The following is a 24,173-nucleotide window of genomic DNA, read 5'->3' as shown; positions in this document are numbered from 1 at the left end:
TAAATTGAAAAAAATAAATGGATTTCATATATGACAGTGCATGTTGTCTTAGCACAGCGGTCGTCTCTTCATAAGCCCGTATGAACTCTGCTTCACATCTTCTTTCCTTGACCTCATGACCTTTACCATCCAGGTCAAGGACACGTGGTTAGGAATAGTCAGGACGTACCCCCCCTCTTCCCACCCCAAAACACACACACACAAACACACACACACACACACACACACACACACACACACACACACACACACACACACACACACACACACACACACACACACACACACACACACACACACACACACACACACACATACATACAGTACACACACACACACACACACACACACAGGTGCAAGTGTTTGGCCGCACAGTCTGGTCTTGTTTTTTTCCGAGTGCAGGCGAACACCACCCCCCTCCCCTCCCCCCCTCCCCCCTCCCAGCTTTCTTCTATTAATACCTCATAAAAGGCTGTTATCAACCTGCATACTTTCCATGAGCGCCACCTCTCTTTCACCTCTCTCTATCCTTTCATCCCTCCATCCTGCATTCTTCCACCCAGAGTCATGTCTCTCTCCCTCTCTCTCTCTCCATCTCCCCCTTGCTCTCTCTCTCTCCCTTTCCCCCTTGCTCTCTCTCTCTCCCTCTCCCCCTTGCTCTCTCTCTCTCTCTCTCTCTCCCCCTTGCTCTCTCTCTCCCTCTCCCCCTCGCTCTCTCTCTCTCCCTCTCCCCCTCGCTCTCTCTCTCTCTCCCCCTTGCTCTCTCTCGCTCTCTCTCTCCCCCTCCGTCTCGCTCTCTCTCCCCCTCCCTCTCCCCCTCGCTCTCTCTCTCTCTCCCCCTTGCTCTCTCTCGCTCTCTCTCTCCCCCTCCGTCTCCCTCTCCCCCTTGCTCTCTCTCTCCCTCTCTCTCCCCCTCCCTCTGTCTACCCCTCCCTCTCTCTCTGCCTACCCCCCCTCTCTCTCTCCCTCTCTCTCACTCTTCCCCTCCCTCTCTCTCTCTGCCTACCCCCCCTCTCCCCCTCACTCTCTCTCTCACTTTCTCTCACTCTTCCCCTCCCTCTCTCTCTCTGCCTACCCTACCCTCTCCCCCTCCCTCTCTCTCTCACTCTCTCTGCCTAGTGCCTACCTATACAATCCATGTGCCTACCCCTCTCTCTCTCTCTCTCTCTCTCTCTCTCCATGTCCATCCCCTATCTCTCCTTTTTGCCTTAGTGTCTCCCCCCCCCCCTCTCTCTCTCTCTCTCTCTGCCCCCCCCCCCCCCTCTCTCTCTCTCTCTGGGGATGTTAATGATTAATTGACAATCCATAGAGTGTTGCTTGGCTTTCTTCTTCCTCTGTAGAAACGGTGAAAGTTCAGTTTCGCCTTTGTGGTGTTCAATTATTTCAGCAAAACATGAGAAATGATGTGCAGAAAATAGACGTTTTATTTGCAAGAGGAGCGATCCTTTGCTTACTATTAAATACACATACGTAAGCTATGACTAAATAAATACATTCAGTATATTTGATATAATCAATACCCTTTTTAAGTGGTGCAGCCACTTCTATAGCTGACTTTGTGTGTCTGTCCGTCCGTCTGTTACAGTATGGCACGTTATGTCCGTCTGTCACTTACAGAAGCAGTGGTGACTGATGATGTCATAATAGTAAAAAACACAATTCATCAACTATGTCATTGGTGGCCAGAGCCATGACGTCATTGTCATCATTGTTGAATGCTGGCCAGTACTGAGTGATGATGTCATATTAGTGAACAAGATATCCCACTGATGATGTCATAGACATTGTGCCCCACACAATCATCGACTGATGTGACTCATGATGTCACGTCCCACAGTCATCAAGTGAGCCACTGGTGACTGATGATGTCATGCGGCATGCCAACTGATGATGTCCCGCTGTTGATGTCATAGACATTGTGACATTATCAGGGATGTCATAGACATTGTGACATCATCAGTGATGTCTTATGCTATGTCATCAGTCAGAGTCAGAGTCAGTTTATTTACCATTTGCAGTCGAAACTACATTGGAATTGAGGTGCAAGAGCTTAAAACATAGACACATATATGACAAGTCATGACAACATAAAAGAGCATATAAAAAGACAGACAATAAAAAGGTTTAAAAAGTAAATAAGATAAAATAAGAGAATAAAACAATAAAAGGAGACAGGTACATCTGTGGATAAAGTCATCCAGCTCACTTATTAAAGTGCAGGAACAAACAAAGTGCACAATCACACATAAAGTGCACGGTAGTAAAGTGCCTAAGCAAGGATCAAATGCATGAGAAACCAGTATAAGACATCTTATACAAAAGAAAATAACAGAAAAAAAGAAAAGTCTAGGTGTCTAGGTGGTCTAGACAAAACAGAGATCTACCGTTTAGATTTGTGATCGTTCAGACTACGCACAGCACTCGGGTAGAAGCTTCTCGCAAAGCGAGTGGTGGAGCACTTAATGGAGCGGTAGCGTCTACCCAGAGGGAGTAACTCAAAAAGACTGGCGGCCGGGTGACCTGCAGGGTCCCTGATAATACTGGAGGCCCGGGACAGAAGTCTGGAGCTATAGAGCTCTTCTAGAGCCGGCAGGTTGGCACCAGTTATCTTGCGGGCAAGGCGCACTACCCTATTTAAGGATGTTCGCTCCTTAACTGTAAGATTACCAAACCATACAGTGAAGGAACTAGTGAGAATGCTCTCAATAATACAGCGATAAAAGTTAACAAGGATCTGGCTGTTGTGGGTGAACTCCTTAAGTCTTCTTAAGAAGAAAAGACGTTGCCGAGACTTTTTAACAATCGCTTTGGTATTTGAGTGCCAGCTAAGATCATCCGAAATAGTGACACCAAGAAATTTGATACTTTTTACCATCTCAACCTCTGTACCATTGATTATTATAGGGTGGAGAGGTGCCTTTTTACGGCGGAAGTCGACGACGAGCCCTCGCTCCACCTGTTTTTCAACCTCAGATCCGTAGTTAGACTTCGTCATTTGAGCTAATGAGCCCAATGACAGTGGTGTCATCCGCGTATTTAACTCTCAGGTTGTTGAGGTAGTGAGCGATGCAGTCATGGGTAAAAAGAGTAAACAAGAAAGAGCTAAGAATGCATCCTTGCGGCGAGCCAGTGCTCAGAACAAGTATATCAGACAGATTATTTCCGATGTGATGCCACTTACAGAGTAACTTGTAGAGCTGCTGGCCATGCGTCCATCATCGGAGGGGAAAGGGGTACAGAATGTAGGGAAACAGTGGATGTATAAGAGCCCAACCGATATATCAGTCCACCGATATTGGCCGATAACCGATATATTGGTATCACGATTTCAGACGGACAAGCCCGTCTTTATTGTCACACGATTACAATCAACACATGCACGGAGGGCCACAACACACACATGCTGACGGTGGCCGGTGAAATTTGTCCTCTGCATTTAACCCATCCTGGCTTTGTCCTTTCCTCCGGGGGGCAGGCCAGGAGCAGTGGTCGCTTTCTCGTACAGCGCCCGGGGACCAACTTCGGATGTTGTCGTCACTGGTCGGATGACGATGACGATCTGATCTTCTGCATGTTTTTAATGGGGGGGGGGGGGGGTTATATACGGAGGAACCCCCCTGGGGGAGCACGGGGAGAACATGCAAACTCCACACAGACAGAAAGGCCCTTACGACGAGATACCCCACCTGGGCAGTAGGCACTGAAGATATGGGGGGGAACACAACCACAGCGCCCACAGTGTCCCAGGCGAGAATCGAACTCAGGACCTTCTGACTGCGAGGCGACAGCTCTACCACTGAGCCACCGTGCCCCCCGATATCGGCCGATATGTTGGCCGATATTGCAGATATCTTTTTATTTTGTATTTTTTAAGTTATCGACAGCATGTTGTGTATTTTTGATCTTTTTTCTTAACTCAAGTTATATTTTATATTTGTTCTATTTGCGTTTTTGTTATCGTCTAGTTATTTATAATTCTTAAATTCCCAGTGAAGTTTACCATTTCATTGCATTGATGTCATTTTGGTCAATAAAGTTCATTGATAAGCTATAAAATGTCCTGTCGACATTACATATGTCAAGTCATATGATATATTTGTCAAGTGTTTGATATTTGACAATCATTGTGTAAAACAAAACAATTGTGTAATATAATGTGTATACTAGGGATGTCAACGGTTAACCGTTAATCGATTAACCGTCGCTAACGTCGTTGTTCGGTTATTGCTGTCGGTCTATCAGTTAATATTAATTTTTTTTTTTTTTTTTTTTTTTTTGTGGTCTATTTACTCAATGAGCTCATGCCCAAACAAGGCGTGTCTATTTAGATGCTGAAATGTTAATGCTTTTTGTGTTAGAAATTCTAACACAAAAAGAATTTGTGTTGAAATGTTGATGCTTTTTGTTAATGCTTGTTAATGCTTTTTGTGTTAGAAATTCTAACACAAAAAGCATTAACATTTCAGCATCTAAATAGACACGCCTTGTTTGGGCATGAGTTCATTGAGTAAATAGACAAAAAAAAAAAAAAAACATTTTTTTTTTTTTTTTTTTTTTTTATTAAAAAATTATGAATTAACCGATAGGTTAATCGATTATTAGCGTCGGTTAATCGAAAGTGAAATTAACCGAAAATTGACATCCCTAGTGTATACATAATAAGAATATCGGCCGATAGATCGATATCGGAATTTTTTTACTCCCTAATATCGGTATCGGCATCAGCCTCAAAAATCCAGTATCGGTCGGGCTCTGAATCCAGAAGGAGGCGGTAATGCAACATAAAGGATGCCAACTGCCATAAAACACCACAGAAGAAGAAGAATCCATCATCGCACATCCAACATTGTGACATCATCAGTGATATATCGGCCCCAAAAATCCAGTATTGGTCGGGCTGTAGTAGCTACAGTACGCTCCTCGTTAGTTTATTTCTACGTTTGGATTATGATCTTCAGAATGAATGAAGGAGGAAGTGGGAGTGCGCTCATATGAAGGTCAGATGTCACCAATAGACCCTTCTCACGGGGGCCATTTTGTGTCGAGAAGCCAGGGTAAACACAGGTGCAAGCGAAACACTAATGAGGGTTTCCAACTTCCATAATTGGGATTTGGAAACCCTCATTAGTGTTTTGCTTGCACCTGTGTTTACCCTGGCTTCTCGACACAAAATGGCCCCCGTGAGAAGGGTCTATTGGCGGAGAGGAAACCAGGCCAGGTGACGTCACTTAATCAGAACATGTAACATGTAATTTGCAGTGGCTAGTAGAGTGCATTTTGCGTCAAAATTCAGAATACAAAACCCAACTGATCAACATAAATATGCAATCCCAAGAAAGAAAATATCTTGTATTTCCCATTTCAAATGTACTTACCGTAAATTCCGGACTATAAGACGCACCGGTCTATAAGCCGCGGGACCAAAATTGACTATTTTTTTCTTCTATAAGCCGCACCGGTCTATAAGCCGCGGGTGTTTTGATGTTTAATTACCATATGAAAGGGTTCGTGCACAGAGAGGAATGTCGGGAAAGAGATGGCTGTTTTGGGGAAGCTCCCATTTATTAACATTTCAACAAAACAAAACAAAAGTCAGGTCACTAATCCCCAGACAAAATCACACAACAATAGGCTATATGTGCAGCAAACCTGTAACCAGAGAAGTCAAGTCACTAATCCTCGTCTTCCTCTTCTTCCTGCGTACTGAAACCACCAAAGTCCTCATCTTCAGTGTCGGAAACGAACAGGTTCAGGGTGGCTTCGTCAACCACTCTCCTCTCTCCTTCATTGTCACTCAAAACCAACGAACTCCTCTTCATCACTGTCGGCATCGAACAGCCTCTGAAGCCTCTGACGGCCCTCAGCGCCAGCTGTGGCGGCGTCATCCTCTTCATCCCGCAGCAGTCCAGCGTTTTGGAACCCGTTGGTGATTGTGGATGTTTTCACACTCCTATAATATTCCGTGATCTTCCTTTGTGTGAATTCGCCGAAGTTTGTGATTTTCTCCTGGTAGTCGGGAGGGAGTTGTTCAGTAGTTCTCCCCCGGACGGACAGTCCCTTTCGTCTCATGAATCGGAAGCACCAAGATGGCCCACCTCTGAAATGTTCAATTTTCATCTCGGTGGCGACTGTTTTGGCCTTCAGTCGGATCTGCACCGTGGAAACGCCTCGGCCGTCTGCTCTCTGGGTCAACACCCAGTCCTCAAGGGAATCTTCAAGTTCCGGCCATCTGCTTTTGTGGCCTCTGAAGGACTTTTTTGTCTTATTACACTGAGACAGTTCCTCCTGCTGCTTCTTCCAACGTCTCACCATTGACTCATCGATGCCCAGGGTACGCGCTGCTGCTCTGTTTGTTTCTTTTAGTGCGAGTTCGACTGCTTTCAGCTTGAAAGCTGCGTCGTGTGAATTTCTGCGTACCTTCCCCATGGTAAGTGAGAGAGAGACTGCTCGTCTTGTTGTGATTCCGGGCTGATGAACTTTGCTTACCGTAATTACCATATGTAAGGGTTCACGCACAGAGGGGATTGTTGGCTGTTTGAGGAAGCTCCCATTTACCGTATTACCGTAACATTTCAACAAAACAACATAACACAACACCTTTGTTTATTTCGACAGTGCACACAGTGTCCGCGGTGTGGTGAAAAGAGGGCAACAGAGGAAATTAAAACAGAAGTGGATTTATAGGTAGAAAGAGTGCTAAAAAAGAGAGATTTTATTTGTATTTGAAATTTTTTTTCTGAAAAAATCCATAGATAAGCCGCACCGTTATATAAGCCGCAGGGGCCAAAAAACGGGAAAAAAGCCGCGGCTTATAGTCCGGAATTTACGGTAATTGAAGTCAGTGTGGGAAATGTATTGGGGCGAGCAGAAGAAATAGCCAATAACAAACTAACCTTTTCTCCAAATTTGACGACCGCAAGGGACAAAGCTGCCCCCCGGAAACACTACAGTCTGAGAAATGCATCAGAATGTAATCCATCAACCATTTTACATTTAAAGCATAGCATATTTTTGTTGAACTATGAAGCTTTTGCCAAAGAAAAAAAAAAGTTTTTAGTTTTATTTTCCTGAAAACTTTTTGCGGACCCCCTGGCAAAGTGCCACGGACCCCTGGGGGTCCCTGGACGCCCATTTGAGAACCGCTGCTCCATCCAGTAAAAACGAATAAAACTCATATCAAAATCACAAGCCATGATAGGTGTGTGAATAACTATTACTCAGCATCTGTTTGTTTGATGGAAGATGGACCTCATACATACATACAGTCACCAAAAGAGTCTGTTTGCTCAGTGGTGAGGTCATTATTTTCCAACCTCTCCCTCTCCCTCCCTCAGCTCTCTCTCTCTCTCTCTCTCTCTCTCTCTTTACGCACTGCCTGTCCCTCTTTCTGTCTGATTAGTCAGCATTGGGTAGTATCTGACGGTAGAGGAATAGAAACGGGGAGGAGGGGGAGGGGCTTAGACCCACCCCCTTTCACACGCACATTGGCTTTGAGTGAAGGAAGGCATGAATGGGATGCGGGAGACTGGAGGGAGGAGCCTGTGGCCACTGCGTCATCAGCTGGCACAGGCTCATATAAGCAGCTGGAAGTCAGAGACAGAGAGAGGGAGAGAGAGCTTAGAGAGGCTGGGACAGCTTTTCCTCCACACACCCAAAGCTCGGGAACATTCCTTCGGTTTGCGGAGGCGGTTGAATAAGAAAGGGGTTATAACACCGGCTGGAGAGGAGACGAGGCGGTTGGATAACGAAGCCTTGACAGTTGCATCTCGTCATTGAATTTCAAGCGTCCACAGTGAGGAGATAACCTTGGAATCTGGGTTAGGAGACCAAGGAGACCGGAGTCTGCCAGTGAGGACGAGAAGATACCAGAGGAAGGAAGGACGCAAGTGAATTAAAGCAGGAAGCGGCGGTTGGCCAAGACAGACCTATTTCGTGTTTGGACATTTTTTTTTCCAAGTTCGTCATTTTATACTTGACACGAAGGAGACAAACTTGTATTTTTTTGTATTGCTTGATCCAGTCCATTCCTACCCTGATTACAGACCCACACAGCACTCCTACTAGGTCCGCTGTTTTCTTCGAGCCTGTTTCTTGTTTGGGAGCAGCTGTTACTTCCTGGTTGCCCGTCACCCTGGGGAAAGCAACACCTCCCCGACCCCCCCCTTCCTCTTCCTCTTCATCATCAGCGTTGTCGTCGTCGTCGTCGTCTCTGAGCTCGGGCAGCAGGTGCAGAAGGCTCCGCCTTCCGGGACGGCCCGTCATGCACATCAAGACCACCAAGTGTAACCGCTTCTGCCTGGTCGCCACGGTGACCAACCAGGAAGTGTTCGCCCGGCCCGAGGCACAGGTAAGGGAGAGAAGAAGGTGTGCTCTATAAAACCAGCTTGTTCACCGGATCGTGGTTGCTTCATCGCAGATGATTCCAGCTTAGCACTAGGGAAATGATTGGAAACTGTCACCCCAGTGCATTGCGTTTAGGGTTCAAGCGATATGGGTTTTCTCAAGGCCAATGCACTATATATATATATATATTTATATTTATATTTATATATACTAGTGCAGTGCCCGTTCCCCCATGCACCACCCCGTGGGCGCTTCCCCCCCCCCTGCACACACTGCACTCTGTCAGGTCCCCCTAAGCGCAAGTTTGAAGTCGTGATCAAGACCGTCTGCAAGTAGTTAACGTTATGCTAACGTTTTAAACGAACAACATAACGGAATGAAATAGAATAGTGAGAAGGTCTACTGATGCAGAATCATTCACAGCTGACATCTAATGCTAGGCTACTTCACGCACACTTCAGACAGCGTTATTGATGTCCATGTCTCTGCATGTTGTCACCGACGCTATTGCTGGAATGCTTGGAATGCGCTTGTTAATGCTCTCGTTTAACGTTACTGCAGATGAGTCCGCTGTATAAGGGCAGGCATGCGTGTGTGTGTGGAAGAGGGGGAGAGAGACTGTGTGTGACTTCACCTTATTAACATTATATATTGAATTTCAGCCCAATTATGGCAGTATTCCACGTTTTACAGTAGATTCCATTTTTATTGGTCAATTCCGAGATTCCGTCCGCGATTCTGTTAACGCAGATTTCGTATGGCTCTACATAAGACTGATGATGTCATCAGTGATGTCATAAGAGCAAAATCATCTTATGACATCACTGATGATGTCATAGGCACTGATGATGTCATAGGCAGAATAAGCCGACCTGCATGTGAGCCCGCACAGCGGTCGAGCTGCAGGGCGGGCGACTGGGAATATAAAAGGGAGCAAGTGGGCACCGTTTGTTTCAAGAGGGCACTGTTTTGTTTCAATTTTTCTCTCACTGATGATGTCACAATGACTATGACATCATCAGTGATGTCATCAGTGACATCATTATTGACCAAAATCATCTTACGACATCACTCATAGGGTTAGGGTTAGCCGAGCTGTGTATGCGAGCTGAAGGGCCAGCTCGGCGAGTTGCAGGGCGAGCGAGCGAACCTAGTGGATAAAAAAAAAGTTGTATTATTAAATGGCTAATTTATAAAAAAATATATATTATTAGGTTTATAAATAGTTTTATCAAACCTAAGTAAATTACTGAGAAAACCCTGCTTGGATAAAGCCGAGGAAACAGGACACAAGTAAAAACGCACAGGAGATTGTGCACAGAAGAAATCCATGCAGTCAGCAGAGAAATCCTTATCCAAGGCAAACGATTCCCAGAAGGAATCAAACAACTGAAATTATTAGACACCAAACTGGGCAGACAATCAAATGTTGTCGTCACCTTGAAAATGTTCTTGGATGAACGATGAAGCAGGACTTTGCTGCATCGGAGGCTCCATGAAATCATGCATAACCCCCCCCCCCCCCCCCGCTCTCTCGCTCTATCCCCTCCCCTCTCTCTCTCTGTCGTCACGCATGTAAAAGCAGCTGCCAATTAACCAGTAATTAAGCCGACACGGCTTTGCACAACAGAAGCCTCAAGTTAAAATTGTGAATCTAAACTGTCAGTATCTCCATAATTACAAAGTGAACATTCATGAGAACTATGAGCATTAAAACGACTGACATGGTTTCATGAAGGCACACTTGGGCCATGTTCACATTACAGGCAAATCTGATTTGCTGCTTAAGTCGTTCATCATCATTATCTTGATTGGTTTCCCAAATCTGATTTGGGAGTGTGTCCGCACTGCCACAAATCTGATTTGGCCAAGTGTTCAAATCGGATCCGTGTGTGTCCAGATACAATGAGCCAATGAGCCAACATACAATGTTTCTGGCAGTGTTTGCATGTCTGCTCTTTGCTCTTCAAGTCCCCCGCCCCCTGCAAAAGACACTCTCAAATCTGATTTGGGTGATCAGCGCGTCCACATTGAAGTCACATCAGTCGAAAGCAGATTGGAAACTACCTCCATAGGTGGTTTGGGACAAGTGACACAAATCAGACTCGGAGCGTCCAGATTTGGCTTGCTAGTCTGAACATGGCCTTAGGGTAGGTGTCTCACTGCACACTGTAAGTAAGTAAAACTTTATTTATAGTTTTAGCTTTCAAGGGGCGTTACGTGCTGCCGGGAACGCCCGCCCACCAGACGGTCAAAAAAAAAATTGTTCATTCCGCTGCCCGCCGAGTCGACTAGTTTCTCACGCTGTGTTTGTTCAGCCGTTTGTACACACGTCTTTGCGGCCAACATTTCATCAAAGGTAAGCTCAAGTAACATTACAATAATGATTAAAATACCCCGTTAACGTTACTTGAGCTTACCTTTGATGAAATGTTGGCCGCAAAAATGTGTGTACTTTGATGGTAGAAAAAAAGCCATTTGCCCTCCCCAGCGACTGAACCACGTCTAATCGCACAAATCCACAACCTCCTCCTGTCTGAGTTTTCTTTCTCCGACGGGATTCTGTAAAAGCACAAGCCAGGCGTGTCTCCTCGTCGGTTAGTGCAACCGATAGCACAACAGGTATCCGGCATTTTGGCTGAACAAACACAGCGTGAGAAACTAGTCGACTCGGCGGGCAGCGGAATGAACAAGTTTTTTTTTTGACCGTCAGGTGGGCGTTCCCGGCAGCACGTAACGCCCCTTGAAAGCTATGAATAGGGGTGGATGAGGTCAGAGATATAGGCGGGGGCTTGGCCATGGAGGGATTTTAATGCAATTACAAGGATTTTAAAATGGATCCTGTGTTGTACCGGGAGCCAGTGCAGTGAGGCTAGGATGGGGGTGGTATGGCATGACTTTTTTGACCTGGTGAGGAGTCTGGCAGCAGCGTTTTGGATCAACTGGAGTTTAACCACCGATGATTTATTGATATATGAATAAAGGGAGTTACAGTAGTCTAGTCTAGATGAAATGAATGCATGGATGGACATTTCCAGTTCGGCGTGTGAAACAATGGTCCGGAGTTTGGCAATATTTCTAAGGTGTAAGAAACCGGTGCGGGTCACGGGTTTTATGTGCTTGTCTAGGTGCATGGACTGCATGGGGGTTAAGGCTTTTGACTTGAGTTAAGTTGAGCACCAGTGATGTCATCAGTGGACTGTGCATCATTCACTTCCTTTTGATGACATCACTGGTCCACAACTTAACTCAAATCAACTCTCAATAACTGTCAAACTAAACGAATGTCTGCAAAACTGTTTTACAGTTTTCAGATGTGTGTGAGATCATGTGCAAAATAAATCTGCATTGTTGTGCGGTGAAGTGCCCCTTTAAGTGTGTGTGTGTGTGTGTGTGTGTGTAGGTGTGTGTGTGTGTGTGTGTGTGTGTGTGTGTGTGTGTGTTTAAATAGCCTATTTTCAGACACTGCTATTTCAAGGTGGCCTCTTCCATTTCAAATATGTTATCTCATGTATGTCTATGTAAAAAGCCTGTTTTCAGCTACTGCTGTGTGTGTGTGTGTGTGTGTGTGTGTGTGTGTGTGTGTGTGTGTGTGTGTGTGTGATCTTGGGAGTGGTAGCCAAGGTCAACTGTCTGGTTGATGTTTCTCTCTTAATTAGGTTCTCTAACGATAATTGGTCATCTCAAATTGAGGCCATAACTCTCCCTCTCTGACGCACAACGTACGCACGCACGCGCATGCACGCACACACACACACACACACACACACACACACACACACACACACACACACACACAGGCTACAGACTCCTGAGCTGAGAGGAGGGACAGTTATAGTGTCTGCTAATGTAGAGCTATAATTTCCATTAATTTTATTCATATTCATATATTTGTTCGAAGCTCAAATGCATTCATCAAGATGTTGAGAGATTATGTAAATTTATAGTGTGTGTGTGTGTGTGTGTGTGTGTGTGTGTGTGTGTGTGTGTGTGTGTGTGTGTGTGTATGTATGTATGTATATATATATAGATATGTACATAGATATAGATATAGATATATAGACATATAAGCGCGTGCATTTTTAAGTTTTATTATTATTACAGCTGTATACTACTAAACCTGTATGGATGCGGTATGATATGATTGCTTTCTGTCATTGTACTGTATGACCTGGCTCAGGTTATATACATACAGGTTTAGTAGTATACAGCTATAGTAATGATAATAAAGCTTAAAAATGAATGCACCTTTATATATATATATATATTATATATATATATATATATATATATTATATATATATATATATATATAATATATATATATATATATATATATATATAATATATATATACATATATATATATATATATATATAAAAATATATATACATATATACATATATATATATACACAATATATATATGTATAGGAGAGGAGAGGACACACCCAAAACGCTCTGCTCATTTTCCAACTTCATACCATCTGATCATTACAAAACAGGGATATTTTCACGACGACGTGTCTTTGTGAAACTCCATTGAGCCTATTTTGAGCATAATATCACCCCTTTAGTGCCGTCTCTTTCTCATTTTTCACCTCCGCCTCTTCCCACGAGCAAAAGACAACAACTTTTACAACTAACAACTTTTTACTGCTTTTCTACTACTTAACTTGACTTAAAGCTACACTGCGGTTTTGGTAGTATATGGCAGTGATTGATAACTTTGTTCTGATCAGTTCTCTCCCTCTCTGTCTCTCTGTCTCCCTCCCCTCCCTTTCTCCTTCCCTTCTCGTCCTCCTCTCTCTGTCGTCTCCCCCGTGTCTCTGCTCCTCTTCTCTCTCCTCTTCTCTTCTCTCCCCTCCATTCCTCTCGTCTCCTCCCCTCCTCCTCTCTCCTCTCTCCTCTCTCTCCAGGCCCGTTTCGAGGCTCTGTTCCGCTCCTGCCACCCGGAGGTGCAGTTCCAGTACTTCAAGTCTTTCCGTCGGGTGCGGATCAGTTTTGACGATGCCCTGGCAGCGGCTGAGGCCAGACTGAGGCTGCACAAGACCGACTTCAGCGGCAAGGAGATGAGACTGTATTTCGCCCAGGTACCTTTACATTACATTACATTACATTACAGGTACCTTTACGCTGCTCTACAAGAAGCAACTTCGGTTCGTTCCGTTTGACTTTTTGAGTCCAACTGTTACCTGTAGCAGCATCCGGGTAGTGCAGCGGTCTATTCCCTGCCTACCGACACGAGTCTCGCAGGTTCAAGCCCCTGCCTACCAAGGGTCGCAGGTTCGAGCCCCCAGGTGTTACCTCCGGCTTGGTCGGCCGTCCGTACAGGCACAATTGGCCATGGCTGCGGGTGGGAAGCCGGATTAAGGGTGCGTGTCCTGGTCACTGTGCACTAGTGCCTCCTCTGCTCGGTCGCGGGGGCGCCTGTTCTGGGGGGGGGAGGGGAACTGGGGGAAATAGCATGATCCTCCTCGCTACCGTCCTGTCGGTGAAACGCCTCGCTGTCAGGTGAAAAGAAACGGCTGGCGACTGCACATGTATCAGAGGGAGCGTGTGCTAGTCTACAACTCTCCCCAGATCGCAGAGGGGGGTGGAGCAACGACCGAGACAGCTTAGGCAGGGGAGGAGTTAATTAGCCATGACCAATTGGGAGAAGGGGGGGGGGGCGATGTTACACTCCCAGTGTAGCTCTAAGCACCGCCTTCTTTCTACTCTGCACTCGCCAACACTCCGTGCTCCTCTCAAGAAATGAAACTCCATGGAGGCCTCCGCCAAACGCTGCCGTCAGTTCTGGGACTGATTTACTCGTGGTTACTAGTTAGTTTGTTGCTAGGGAAGAAGGGATGTTTTTTATAACTTTATAACTTCCGGGTAGAAAACGACTGCCTCACATACACAATTTAATGGCGCAGCGCAAACAAAGGCAAGGAACAACTGAGCTAAAGAGGAAACGGTTAAGTCTAAAATGCATCTTTGATGCTTTCATATCTCGTTAATAACAAAAACGACCGCTTGTTTTTACCCAAAACTAGCAGTTGGTCCGACCGGCCTGTCACTGTTGGGTCGATTTGGTTGATCAAAGGACGCTAACACGGTGATGGAGAACATTTAACTTCCATTGATTTCATTTCATAATCAACAAGCTATAACCGATACAAATAGTTATTAGTATGAGTTATTAATCACAGGTTAAAGCAGATTTCACCCTCTGCCCACAGTAACAGGGTCATTCATGTCGTTGGTCAGCCTCTCTCTGCAGCAACATGTTGTGTTGCTCCACAGTAGAAGATCTCTCTGCAGCAACATGTTGTGTTGCTCCACAGTAGAAGATCTCTCTGCAGCAACATGTTGTGTTGCTCCACAGTAGAAGATCTTTGTCCGTGTGATAAATCCTCACTGTCCTCATGACGCCTGAAGCAACTATGAATTTCTATATTTCTGTCATGAGGCGGTCTCTTTATACCTCTTGATATTTACAAAGATATGTTTGGCTACAATACATTTTCAAACGTTGCTGGACTCCTGGCTTTATTCACTGGTTTCATATTGGCTTGAAATGCTCTGGTTAAGGCTGGAGAAGAATGACGATTATTGATACAAATTCCATTCTACGACACGTCAGATAGGTCAGACCACGTGTTTTACTACGGTATTATATCTTTTAACGTTAACAATTATAGCTGAAAATTGCAACAGAAATAAACAAACTAATTTGTGATATCTCCGCAATTCAAATAAGTCACCAGGTGTCTTACCCAGCAGTGACGGTTGTTAGCGCTACCGGTACCGATACCGGTACGGTGCCGGTCCCTGAAATTCAATACGGTACTGAAAACGGTACCTTTTTCGGTACTTTACACACTGCAATAACAAAAATGTACAGTTGTAAAAAAATAAATAATAATAAATCCAAACTTCTCAATTCAAACATTGTTCTTTATTTAGAACATAATTGATTTAGCACCAGACAAAATAAAACTCCTCCCTACCTCCCCAACTCCCAAACCAAGAGTTGTAGCAGCAAGGTTAGTTTAGTGGGGTTGGGAAAAATACTACTTATAGTACTTATGGGCCACTGATGTCCACCACAGCTTCCAGCAGGGCCTGGTCTTCATCGTCGAAGAGCTCCCCAAGTGCTGAAAGTTTCTTCTGCTTATGTTAGTGGTTAGGGGTGCACAGATCGATCGGCACGCAATCTGTATCGGCCGATTTTGACCTCAAATATGTGATCGGCTGATTGCACATATTACTTTATTGTCGCCGATCGCATAGCCGATCATGCTGCATGTGAGAAACATGAGGCAGCCCATTTTCATGTCTTCAATGTCTATCGTTTAACTTTCATATTGTGCTCTAACGTTTATATCATTGTGTTGCAAAGCACACGCTTTGCTTTCGTCAGTGTACTCACCTCCGCACACCACACCAGACTGTCAACACACCTCTTGCGTCTTTGAATCACACAAATCAGCTGGTGATTAGAGCAGACTCAGCAGAGAAGTTACCTCCAGTCCTCCCGCCTACCGAGGCATTTGCATGCTGTTAAGTCCGTGTTTGATCCATATTTGCGGGTATTCTCCTAACGTTAATAGCTCCGGTTAGCTTTAGCCGCTTTAGCTTAATCGATCAAATAGTTTCCTTGGGTCGAAGTTATTTTTCTTGTGTAACAGGGAAATCCCGGAAAATGGAGTATTTTTGTTGAGTGAACTGAACTGCATTGAACTGGTAACATGGAAATCCCGAAGTGGAACGATTTTTGTTCTTTTATAAACTGAACTGAGGGAACTGGACTGAACTACTAGCCATTTAGTTCAACACAGTCTTGTGCTCCAATTATCTCACACACAAAAAATCATGTTGGCGGTTTCCTTTAGCCTACACAGTATAAAATATTGATGTAGAAAAAAAGAAAATGTGCTGCACTTTCAATTTGATGCATGAAATGTAGGCCTATATGTAAAATGGAAACTGTTCTATAATAGACTGCTATAGCTGCTTACAAAATAAATAAATAAATATATATATATATATATATATATATATATATATATCGGTGATCGGTGATCGGTCGATGATCGGTTGGGCAGATATTTCTCATAGGTAATCGGTGATCGGTGGCAAAAAACGTGATCGGTGCACCCCTAGTAGTGGTATCTGAAAGTAGAAAAAGACGTCATGATTCAACAAGCATTATGTTATCAATAGAACGTGCCGGTGCTATGCACATCTTAGGGGACATTCACACCCAAAGCGCTTTTGGAGCTGCCAGCGTCTTTCTGCAATTAATTCTCTATGTAAGGACGCGCTAAACGTGCTCCTCTTTTAATGAACGCACCTGGCGTTTAGCGCTGGTGGCGTCTGTTGTTTTTAGGGGGGGCGCTGTGGCCGTTTTTAAGCTGAAAAAAGTTGAACATTAGAGGAAAAGCGCGCTGCTCGTCTTTTCCACTCCTCCTACCTTTTCTCCTCCCGAGGGATCCTCAACCTCCGCTGCTGCCAGAATTGACAATAATCTGGCTTTCATGTTGACAGTGAACAACACCGTTGAGAAGGGCAACATCCCGTTTACAATGAATGCGGCCATTGCCCTGTTGCACTCGTTGACGTTCCCGCGGGGTGAAGAAGCTTTCTTCGCCAGAGTGAACGGTGTCTCCTGTGCGGCTGTCACTGTCACATGGTGACCTAGCAATGAAAGCAAGAGTGTAACGTTAAATAACACGTCTCACGGTGACACGAGCGGAGGATAATTATAACGTTAACAAGCTAAGCGCTAAGCTAACTCAGCCAAGACAGTGAAAAAGCCCCGTTATCTAACAAGCAACAACAACGTGGCAGTTAAACAACTTATCCAGATAACTAACGTTAGCTAATTAACGCATCGGAATTTCTATATAACTCGCTCTCTTTCTATCACTCAGATGCGTTTAGGTACCGAAATTTGGCACCGTTTGATTTGATGTGAACTGGTACTCGGTAGTACCGACCTCATTCGGGTCGCTACCTGTAAAAGTACAGAGTTCGGTACTCAATCCTACTGTGAACAACACCGCGCTGATACCGCATTTACCATGAAACACTGTGCCTCTGCAGGAGAGAAGGGTCTGTCATGAACACACCCCCAGTAACCATAACTCCTCCCCCTCCCTCCTCCAGTCTGTCCACATAGGAAGTCCTCGGCTGGAGCCTCCCAAGCCGGACAAACAGTTCCTGATCTCCCCCCCCGCCTCGCCTCCCGTCGGCTGGGAACAGTCGCAGGACGCCATGCCGGTTATCAACTATGACCTGCTGTGTGCCATCTCCAAACTAGGACCAGGTACACACACGCATACACACACACACACACACACACACACACACACACACACACAGCTGAAAACAGCCGTTTTACATAGACATACTTGAGATGGCAGCATATTTTAAATTGAAGAGGCTACTGAAATACACACCTTGAAATAGTAGCAATACTGGTAATAGCTAGCACCTAGCTAGCGGGTGTAGTTTGGTCCACAGAAAATAGTTCATACTTTTTTGGGTGCTTTGAGCACCATAAGCCGAGTGCCATCCAGTTCCATTGTATGTCAGAGAAGGCAGACATCTCTACAGCCGATATCTCCAAAACTCAGCATCTCACACCAAAATTATCTAGATGGATAAATAGCACTAGAGGTGAGAGGGAAAATATGGACGTTTGATTTCGGGTGAAATGTCCTTTAAAGTCCCTGGAAACCAACTTCAGAGATTTGTTTCAGAATCAGAATTATTTTATTCGGCCAGAGTACAAGGAAATCGTCTTGATGTAGTTGCTGCACACGTTACATGAGATAAAGACAACACAATAACGCAATAAATACACATCAATTTGTATATGTATACACAATATGGACAGCAAAGTGTGGCAGAGTACAAAGTTGTCAAGGCCAAGTGGTTCTAAACACGTTAGAAATTAGTTGCTGAAAACGTGAAAAGTCTTAGCACCGTCAAAAGTTAAAACAGATTTTTCACATTTCTCTGATCAGCATTTTTTTGGGGGCCCATCAGAGGTCTTGCATGACATCATGTGGAGAGCACTGGCAGCACTTCAGCAGACACGTCTCCACAGTTTCAGAGCAGAGAATACGGCTTAGCTTTTTTCACGATTTTGAAACCTAGTCATTTTATATACTTGGCGGCATTTTTAATCGTTCAAATTTGCCTCCGTGGTTAACAACACATTTTTCTGTTGTGTGGAAAAACTGCCCACGGACTTAAAGGTTGGATTTTAGCAGTTGTAGGGAAATGTTCAGTGAGCAAGAATCTACCGGACTAACGGACTAAAAAAACTCCTTTTTGTCTTTCCCAGGCGACAAGTACGAGCTGCACACGGCCACACCCACCACGCCCAGCGTGGTCGTGCACGTGTGCGAGGACGAGCGCAGCGACAGCTCGGGCCCCGACGACAGTTGCCCCGACGACAAGCCCCGCCCCTCCAGGCCCAAAATCATCCAGACGCGCCGCCCCGACTACACGGCCGGCCTGGAGCAGTGAGCACGAGCCGCTTACAGCTGGTTAAGGGCTTCAGCCTCATCCACAAGTGATTCACTGTCGAGAGCTAAAACACCAAGCAAAACATGCTCTCGCAGCTCCGGAGAAGGTTTTGGGACTTGTGACGCGCCTGAACACTAGAGGGCGCCGTGCTGTCCCGTAGACGTGCATTTCATAAGTAAAATGATGGAGAGAGAGAGAGAACATAGTGTCTAATGCTGCATTCATGTCCCATCGGGGGGGGGGGGGAACTAAAGTGTGAAACCGTTGATTGGCGATAAAGGAAAGGCTACAGATAAATGAAAGGCTACAGATAAAGGAAAGGCTACAGATTGTCTTGACCGTTTCAAACCCGCTCGAACGCACAAACGCTTTCCGAGCCGCCGAGTCGTTCCCACGGGTTATTCCCGCGTGGCGTGAATGCAGCATCGTTACATCGAGTCATGTTTGCCCCCCCAAAACCCCCGCCCCCATCTATAGTTTTGGACTAAAACGGACGGACTGAAGAGGGAAAAGTTGACGAGAGGATAACTTTTTTGATCTGATTTATTTGGATTTTTGCTAGGGTGCTATATTTATGTGTGTCAGTTGTACGCGGTTCAGGAGGTGTGTTTTTTTTTTTACACTCTTGTGTCGAACACTCTGTTCATGGCTGCAGCTAGCCATGCCGTCTGTTTTCACTTGACCCCGTTCATATTTTGAATAGTGACAACACACTTTGCATGTGTATTTACATAGCGCGCTCTGTCTGTCTTCTTCTGTGGCCAGTATTGTCTGTTGTCTTGGCTTGAAAACCAATTTTCCATTTTGGGGCTACTTGTAGCAATGGATAATGTTGTACGTGTCAGATACTGTAATACAGTAAGAGAGTTTTGCAGCATAACTTGTCAAACTGTAATAAAAACGTCCCTCTAATAGGGTTGAAAAGGGAATAAAACCTCTTATTTTTGCCAGATTTCGAACATCGTCAAACTGATACTGTGTTCATTCAAAGTGACATCGCTTGTAAATAATTGTTATGATTACTGTTCAAATGTAAACAAACAAAGATACATTGTGGGGTTTTATTATGTTTGTGCTCATTTATAGGGACATTTTAATGACATTTTGATTAGTCCTGATATTATTTGACAGTTTATTTGATTGTCAATTGCTTCTAGGCCTTTTGTCGTTTGTGATGCTTGACTGAATTGTGGTCATGCTCCAAGTCCAAGAGGACTTCAGTGCAGGTGTTGAGAGAAGGACTGCTCCATGCGTTAGCAGCACTGTGTTAGCTGGTGTTAGCAGCACTGTGTTAGCTGGCGTTAGCAGCACTGTGTTAGCTGGTGTAAGCAGCAGCACTGTGTTAGCTGGCGTTAGCAGCAGCACTGTGTTAGCTGGTGTTAGCAGCAGCACTGTGTTAGCTGGTGTTAGCAGCACTGTGTTAGCTTGCGTTAGCAGCACTGTGTTAGCTGGTGTTAGCAGCAGCACTGTGTTAGCCGGTGTTAGCAGCACTGTGTTAGCTGGTGTTAGCAGCAGCGCTGTGTTAGCTGGTGTTAGCAGCACTGTGTTAGCTGGTGTTAGCAGCAGCACTGTGTTAGCAGCACTGTGTTAGCTGGTGTTAGCAGCACTGTGTTAGCTGGTGTTAGCAGCACTGTGTTAGCTGGTGTTAGCAGCACTGTGAAATGCATGATGCACTGCCAGCACGCTGAAATGCTCTGTCCCAGAGCAGAGGATCGCAGGCTGCACCAGGCTAGGTCAATTTAGCTACTTTTTTTTACTACTGGTATTTTTGGTTCATATTTTGATCCAGTAATTAACCTTATTGAGTAACCGTTGAATAAAAATGTGACCATCTACTAAGTTGTGTGTGTCCTTGTGATTTGTAACAGTCAATTCTTCACCTATTCTATTTGAATATTTCTGCATGGGGTCAACAGTCTTGGAATTGCATAAATTGTGTATGACTGGAAAGCTGAGACTCTTGTGGATTCAATGAGCCCAATTGTATTCATGTGTGATGATGTTAGTCCCCATAGTAGCCATTTAACTGTAGTGAAACAATTTGTTTTGAAATATGTCCTCACTGTATGAAATGACATCTTTTTTCAGTTACTGTAGTACATTGTGTCTTGCATTTTTCTGTAGGCTGGTATGTGTGTTGAGCCTGTACTTTAGCAATAAGTTCATGTAAATCTGTGGTATTGCCATCATTTAAAAAAAAATACAGTTGGAGGGGGCACCACACTGTTAACCCAGGCCTGACTGTATGTAGCTTTATTTTTTTTTAGTAATTATTAGGGGTGGGGGAAAAAATCGATTCACCTAAGTATCGCGATTTTTAATGTCACGATTTTTTGGATCGATCTTTTATTCCAGAATCGATAATCGCAAATTAAAAAAAAAAAAAAAAATTTTTTTTTTTTTTGGGTGCTTGCAGTCAGGCCACTCACTGAACAGCAGACCAGGCGCCGCCTACTGGTTTACTAGTGGTTTTATTACTTTATTAGTTAGTCTGAAGTAATAATTACACTTCAGGGTTAAAGTGGGTGCATCTCATTGTAAAATTGGACTTCAAACGACCCAAATCTGGCTTCAAACGGCCCAAATTTCACGCGCGTTGGCCCATATCACCCTGGCCTGCTTGGTATCTAATGCCCGGCCTGAATTATGATCCCAGTCCGCCCCTGTTTTTAACTATATCGCCCAGCCCTACTCATGATATATAATATACAGTCTCTAGTGTATGATTCAACTTTTCCCATGTTCTAATCTAGTGTAAAAAAGCAAACAAACTGAAAAAAGAAAAGAAAAAAATAAACAAAAATCGCAATAAATCGTAATATCGAATCGCAATAATCGTAGAATCGCAATACTTAAGAATCGCAATATAAATCGAATCGGCACCCAAGAATCGTGATAGTATCGAATCGGGAGATAAGTGAATCGCCACAGCCCTAGTAATTATGAGGGGTGCCCTTTTTTTCACTTGACCACCTGCCCAAAATGTCTGTGCACGTGACTGGTTATCATTCTATGGGCCTTTAGCATGGAGCAGGATGGGAGCCAATGGACGCAGATGATTTTCATGTCCATGTATGGTAAATTGACCATTGGAATTATACCCAAAAAAGAAGTGTTATATTCCTTTACGCCTGGTGGGTGCAGCATCGTGCTGGGCAGGGGCTCTTGAGTACAAACATTATGTTGTGTAAATGGCTGGAAAACGGAGGACTCGGACCCCGATCCTAATAGAAAACCTTTCAACTGACCTTAAGGGGATGGTACATGAGAGGTTCCCTTGCAATTTAAGTGAGTGATAAGCTAAGTTTGTAGACACATAACCAACGGCTGTTATCAGAGCAAAATGTGTTTCACCAGGGTTTCCACACCTTAACCTCCAATTCAAGGACTTTCAAGGCTTAATTCCCTGAAATTCAAGGACCCAACACGACCTAGTTTGAGACACGGGTCAATTCCTTCTATTCTTGCACAAAATATAAAAATTGATGAGCACTTTCAAATAGCCCGTGTCTGTAGAAACGTGATTTTTATGAGAAAATATAGATTTCTGCCGTTTTGGGGTTTCACCCAATTTGAGTCAAATAAAGCCTCGTCTTTTATTCTGTCACTGTGTAAAGATTATTGTGAAATTAGGGTGACAAGCAGAGCTAGCTTGCTTTGTCAAACTTTGAGGCTCTTTTTCCTCCCAATTGAACATAGTTTGGAAACAGTCAAGAAAGTAACTCCATCTTTGGAGTTCAAAGATCATCAGATCACCAGAAAGGTTACATTCTCCCCTTTCCAAGAGTGTATAAAAACTCAATGTGTTTGTTTTTTTCCCCCCAAATCCACAAACATTCAAGGATCGCTTCACTCAGACATATGTAAGCATTCTTTTTAAGATAAATGTGCACTTGAGGTCCTCCTTACGGTATAGCAGCTAAAATTAAGCCAGTCCAAAAAGCATTATTCAGAATGTGATCTTCAGAATATTTTAAGGCACAATCTTTTGCAAACTCTGATATCACAGATGTGCAATCATTCAAATGCAAAATGATAGAATTTTTTGCTTCTTCAAAACCTCAACAAAAAAAGATAAGTTGAGCTGTCCCTGTCACAATTCAACCCATTCACTGTGTCCCACTGGCGCCATCTAGTGACGCTTCCTGGGTCATGACATGCACAGTCGGATTCCATCACTAAGCTCCTCAAGCAGAAAGCGGTCATCACTGAGGTCATCAGTAAACTCTGGTAGACAAAGTAACCAAGTGCACACAGACAGACTTTATTCATTTTCCTTTCTTTATCTACAAACAGTGGTGATGCGTTACATCTTAAATTCAAAATTTGTATCAAAAAGAACTTGAATATGAAAGATACAAGTTAATGCGTTGTGGAGAGAATAATTTTTTTTCTTCCTCTTTGCAGCAACTGGGTTGGTTTTCCAAAATCATCTTAGCTGGATTTACACAAACATAAAAGCTATGGTTTTTATTTTTCCTATGTAGCACAAATCAGACAAACCACACAATCTGTTTTCCCCCCATGTACACAGTCTGCCAAGAGTCTCCTGCTAAACCATCCTGATGACGTGAACTCACATTCTGTTTGGTTATTGCAGAACTAGACTCAATAAAAACGATTAACCAAGAACAGGAGTATGCACCAACGGACTTTCTCGGTGGGGAAAAGACGTTTTCGCCGCTCTTCCAAGTGGATTTGGATTGGACTGGATCCGACACTGATTGACTGCCGATTGGCTGAAGGACTGGATTTGGCAATGCTGATAGGCTGAAGGAGTTGTCTTCAAGGCAACTACTCCCACTGTCTCAACCATGTCCAGGGGCCCCTGTCCCCTGGACACAGAAATGTGTCCAGGCCAGGGTCAGGTAAAACCTGTCCATTTCCACCACTGGTTAAACCACGTCAGATTGTTCCATGTTCTTGAGTGAATCGAGCCTTAAAGATTACAATAATGATATATAATATATAATAATTCTTTAATTACACTCAGTCAAAAATAGGGCTAGGCGATATGGTTGAAATTATGAGAAGGATTTTTCTCGATATCATTCTATAGCCTATCATGTTATGCTTTGTGTAAAATCACATTAATCAAATGCATGTTCATCTCATTGAACCGCATGGTATCGGTAGGTTTGATGCCAAACAAAAAATGAAATATCCAACTAGTGTTCCTACATCATACCTCATTTGATCCGTTTTTAAGTCAAATTTGCTTTGTCGTCGTCAAATTAAGACAGCAGAAATGTGTCACGATTTATTTAAAATATCTTCGCATCGTCACAATACGATTCCACTGAA

General features: G+C 44.1%; 1 protein-coding gene across 2 annotated transcripts in view; it reads left to right on the top strand.

The window, feature by feature from the left end:
* LOC310773761 (calcipressin-1-like) overlaps window positions 1-20,694 on the top strand; it is a 47,137-nt gene extending 26,443 nt beyond the window's left edge. Inside the window, exons 1-4 of one of the 2 annotated variants that reach the window (XM_083633707.1) lie at window positions 8,145-8,347; window positions 13,262-13,435; window positions 17,499-17,658; window positions 18,685-20,694. In XM_083633707.1, the coding sequence (XP_083489833.1) occupies window positions 8,261-8,347; window positions 13,262-13,435; window positions 17,499-17,658; window positions 18,685-18,869 (606 nt within the window). In that variant the 5' untranslated portion in view covers window positions 8,145-8,260 and the 3' untranslated portion in view covers window positions 18,870-20,694. Of the gene's footprint in view, window positions 1-8,144; window positions 8,348-13,261; window positions 13,436-17,498; window positions 17,659-18,684 lie in introns of those variants that run through there. The other variant, XM_083633706.1, reaches the window with a different exon arrangement.
* The last annotated feature ends 3,479 nt before the right edge of the window (window positions 20,695-24,173 follow it).

This window comes from Poromitra crassiceps (assembly GCF_964638095.1).
Source record: "Poromitra crassiceps genome assembly, chromosome: 3".
In the NCBI taxonomy this organism is placed as follows: domain Eukaryota; kingdom Metazoa; phylum Chordata; class Actinopteri; order Beryciformes; family Melamphaidae; genus Poromitra; species Poromitra crassiceps.
Note: the sequence above shows the minus strand (reverse complement) of the source record. Positions and strands in the feature narration are given on the sequence as shown.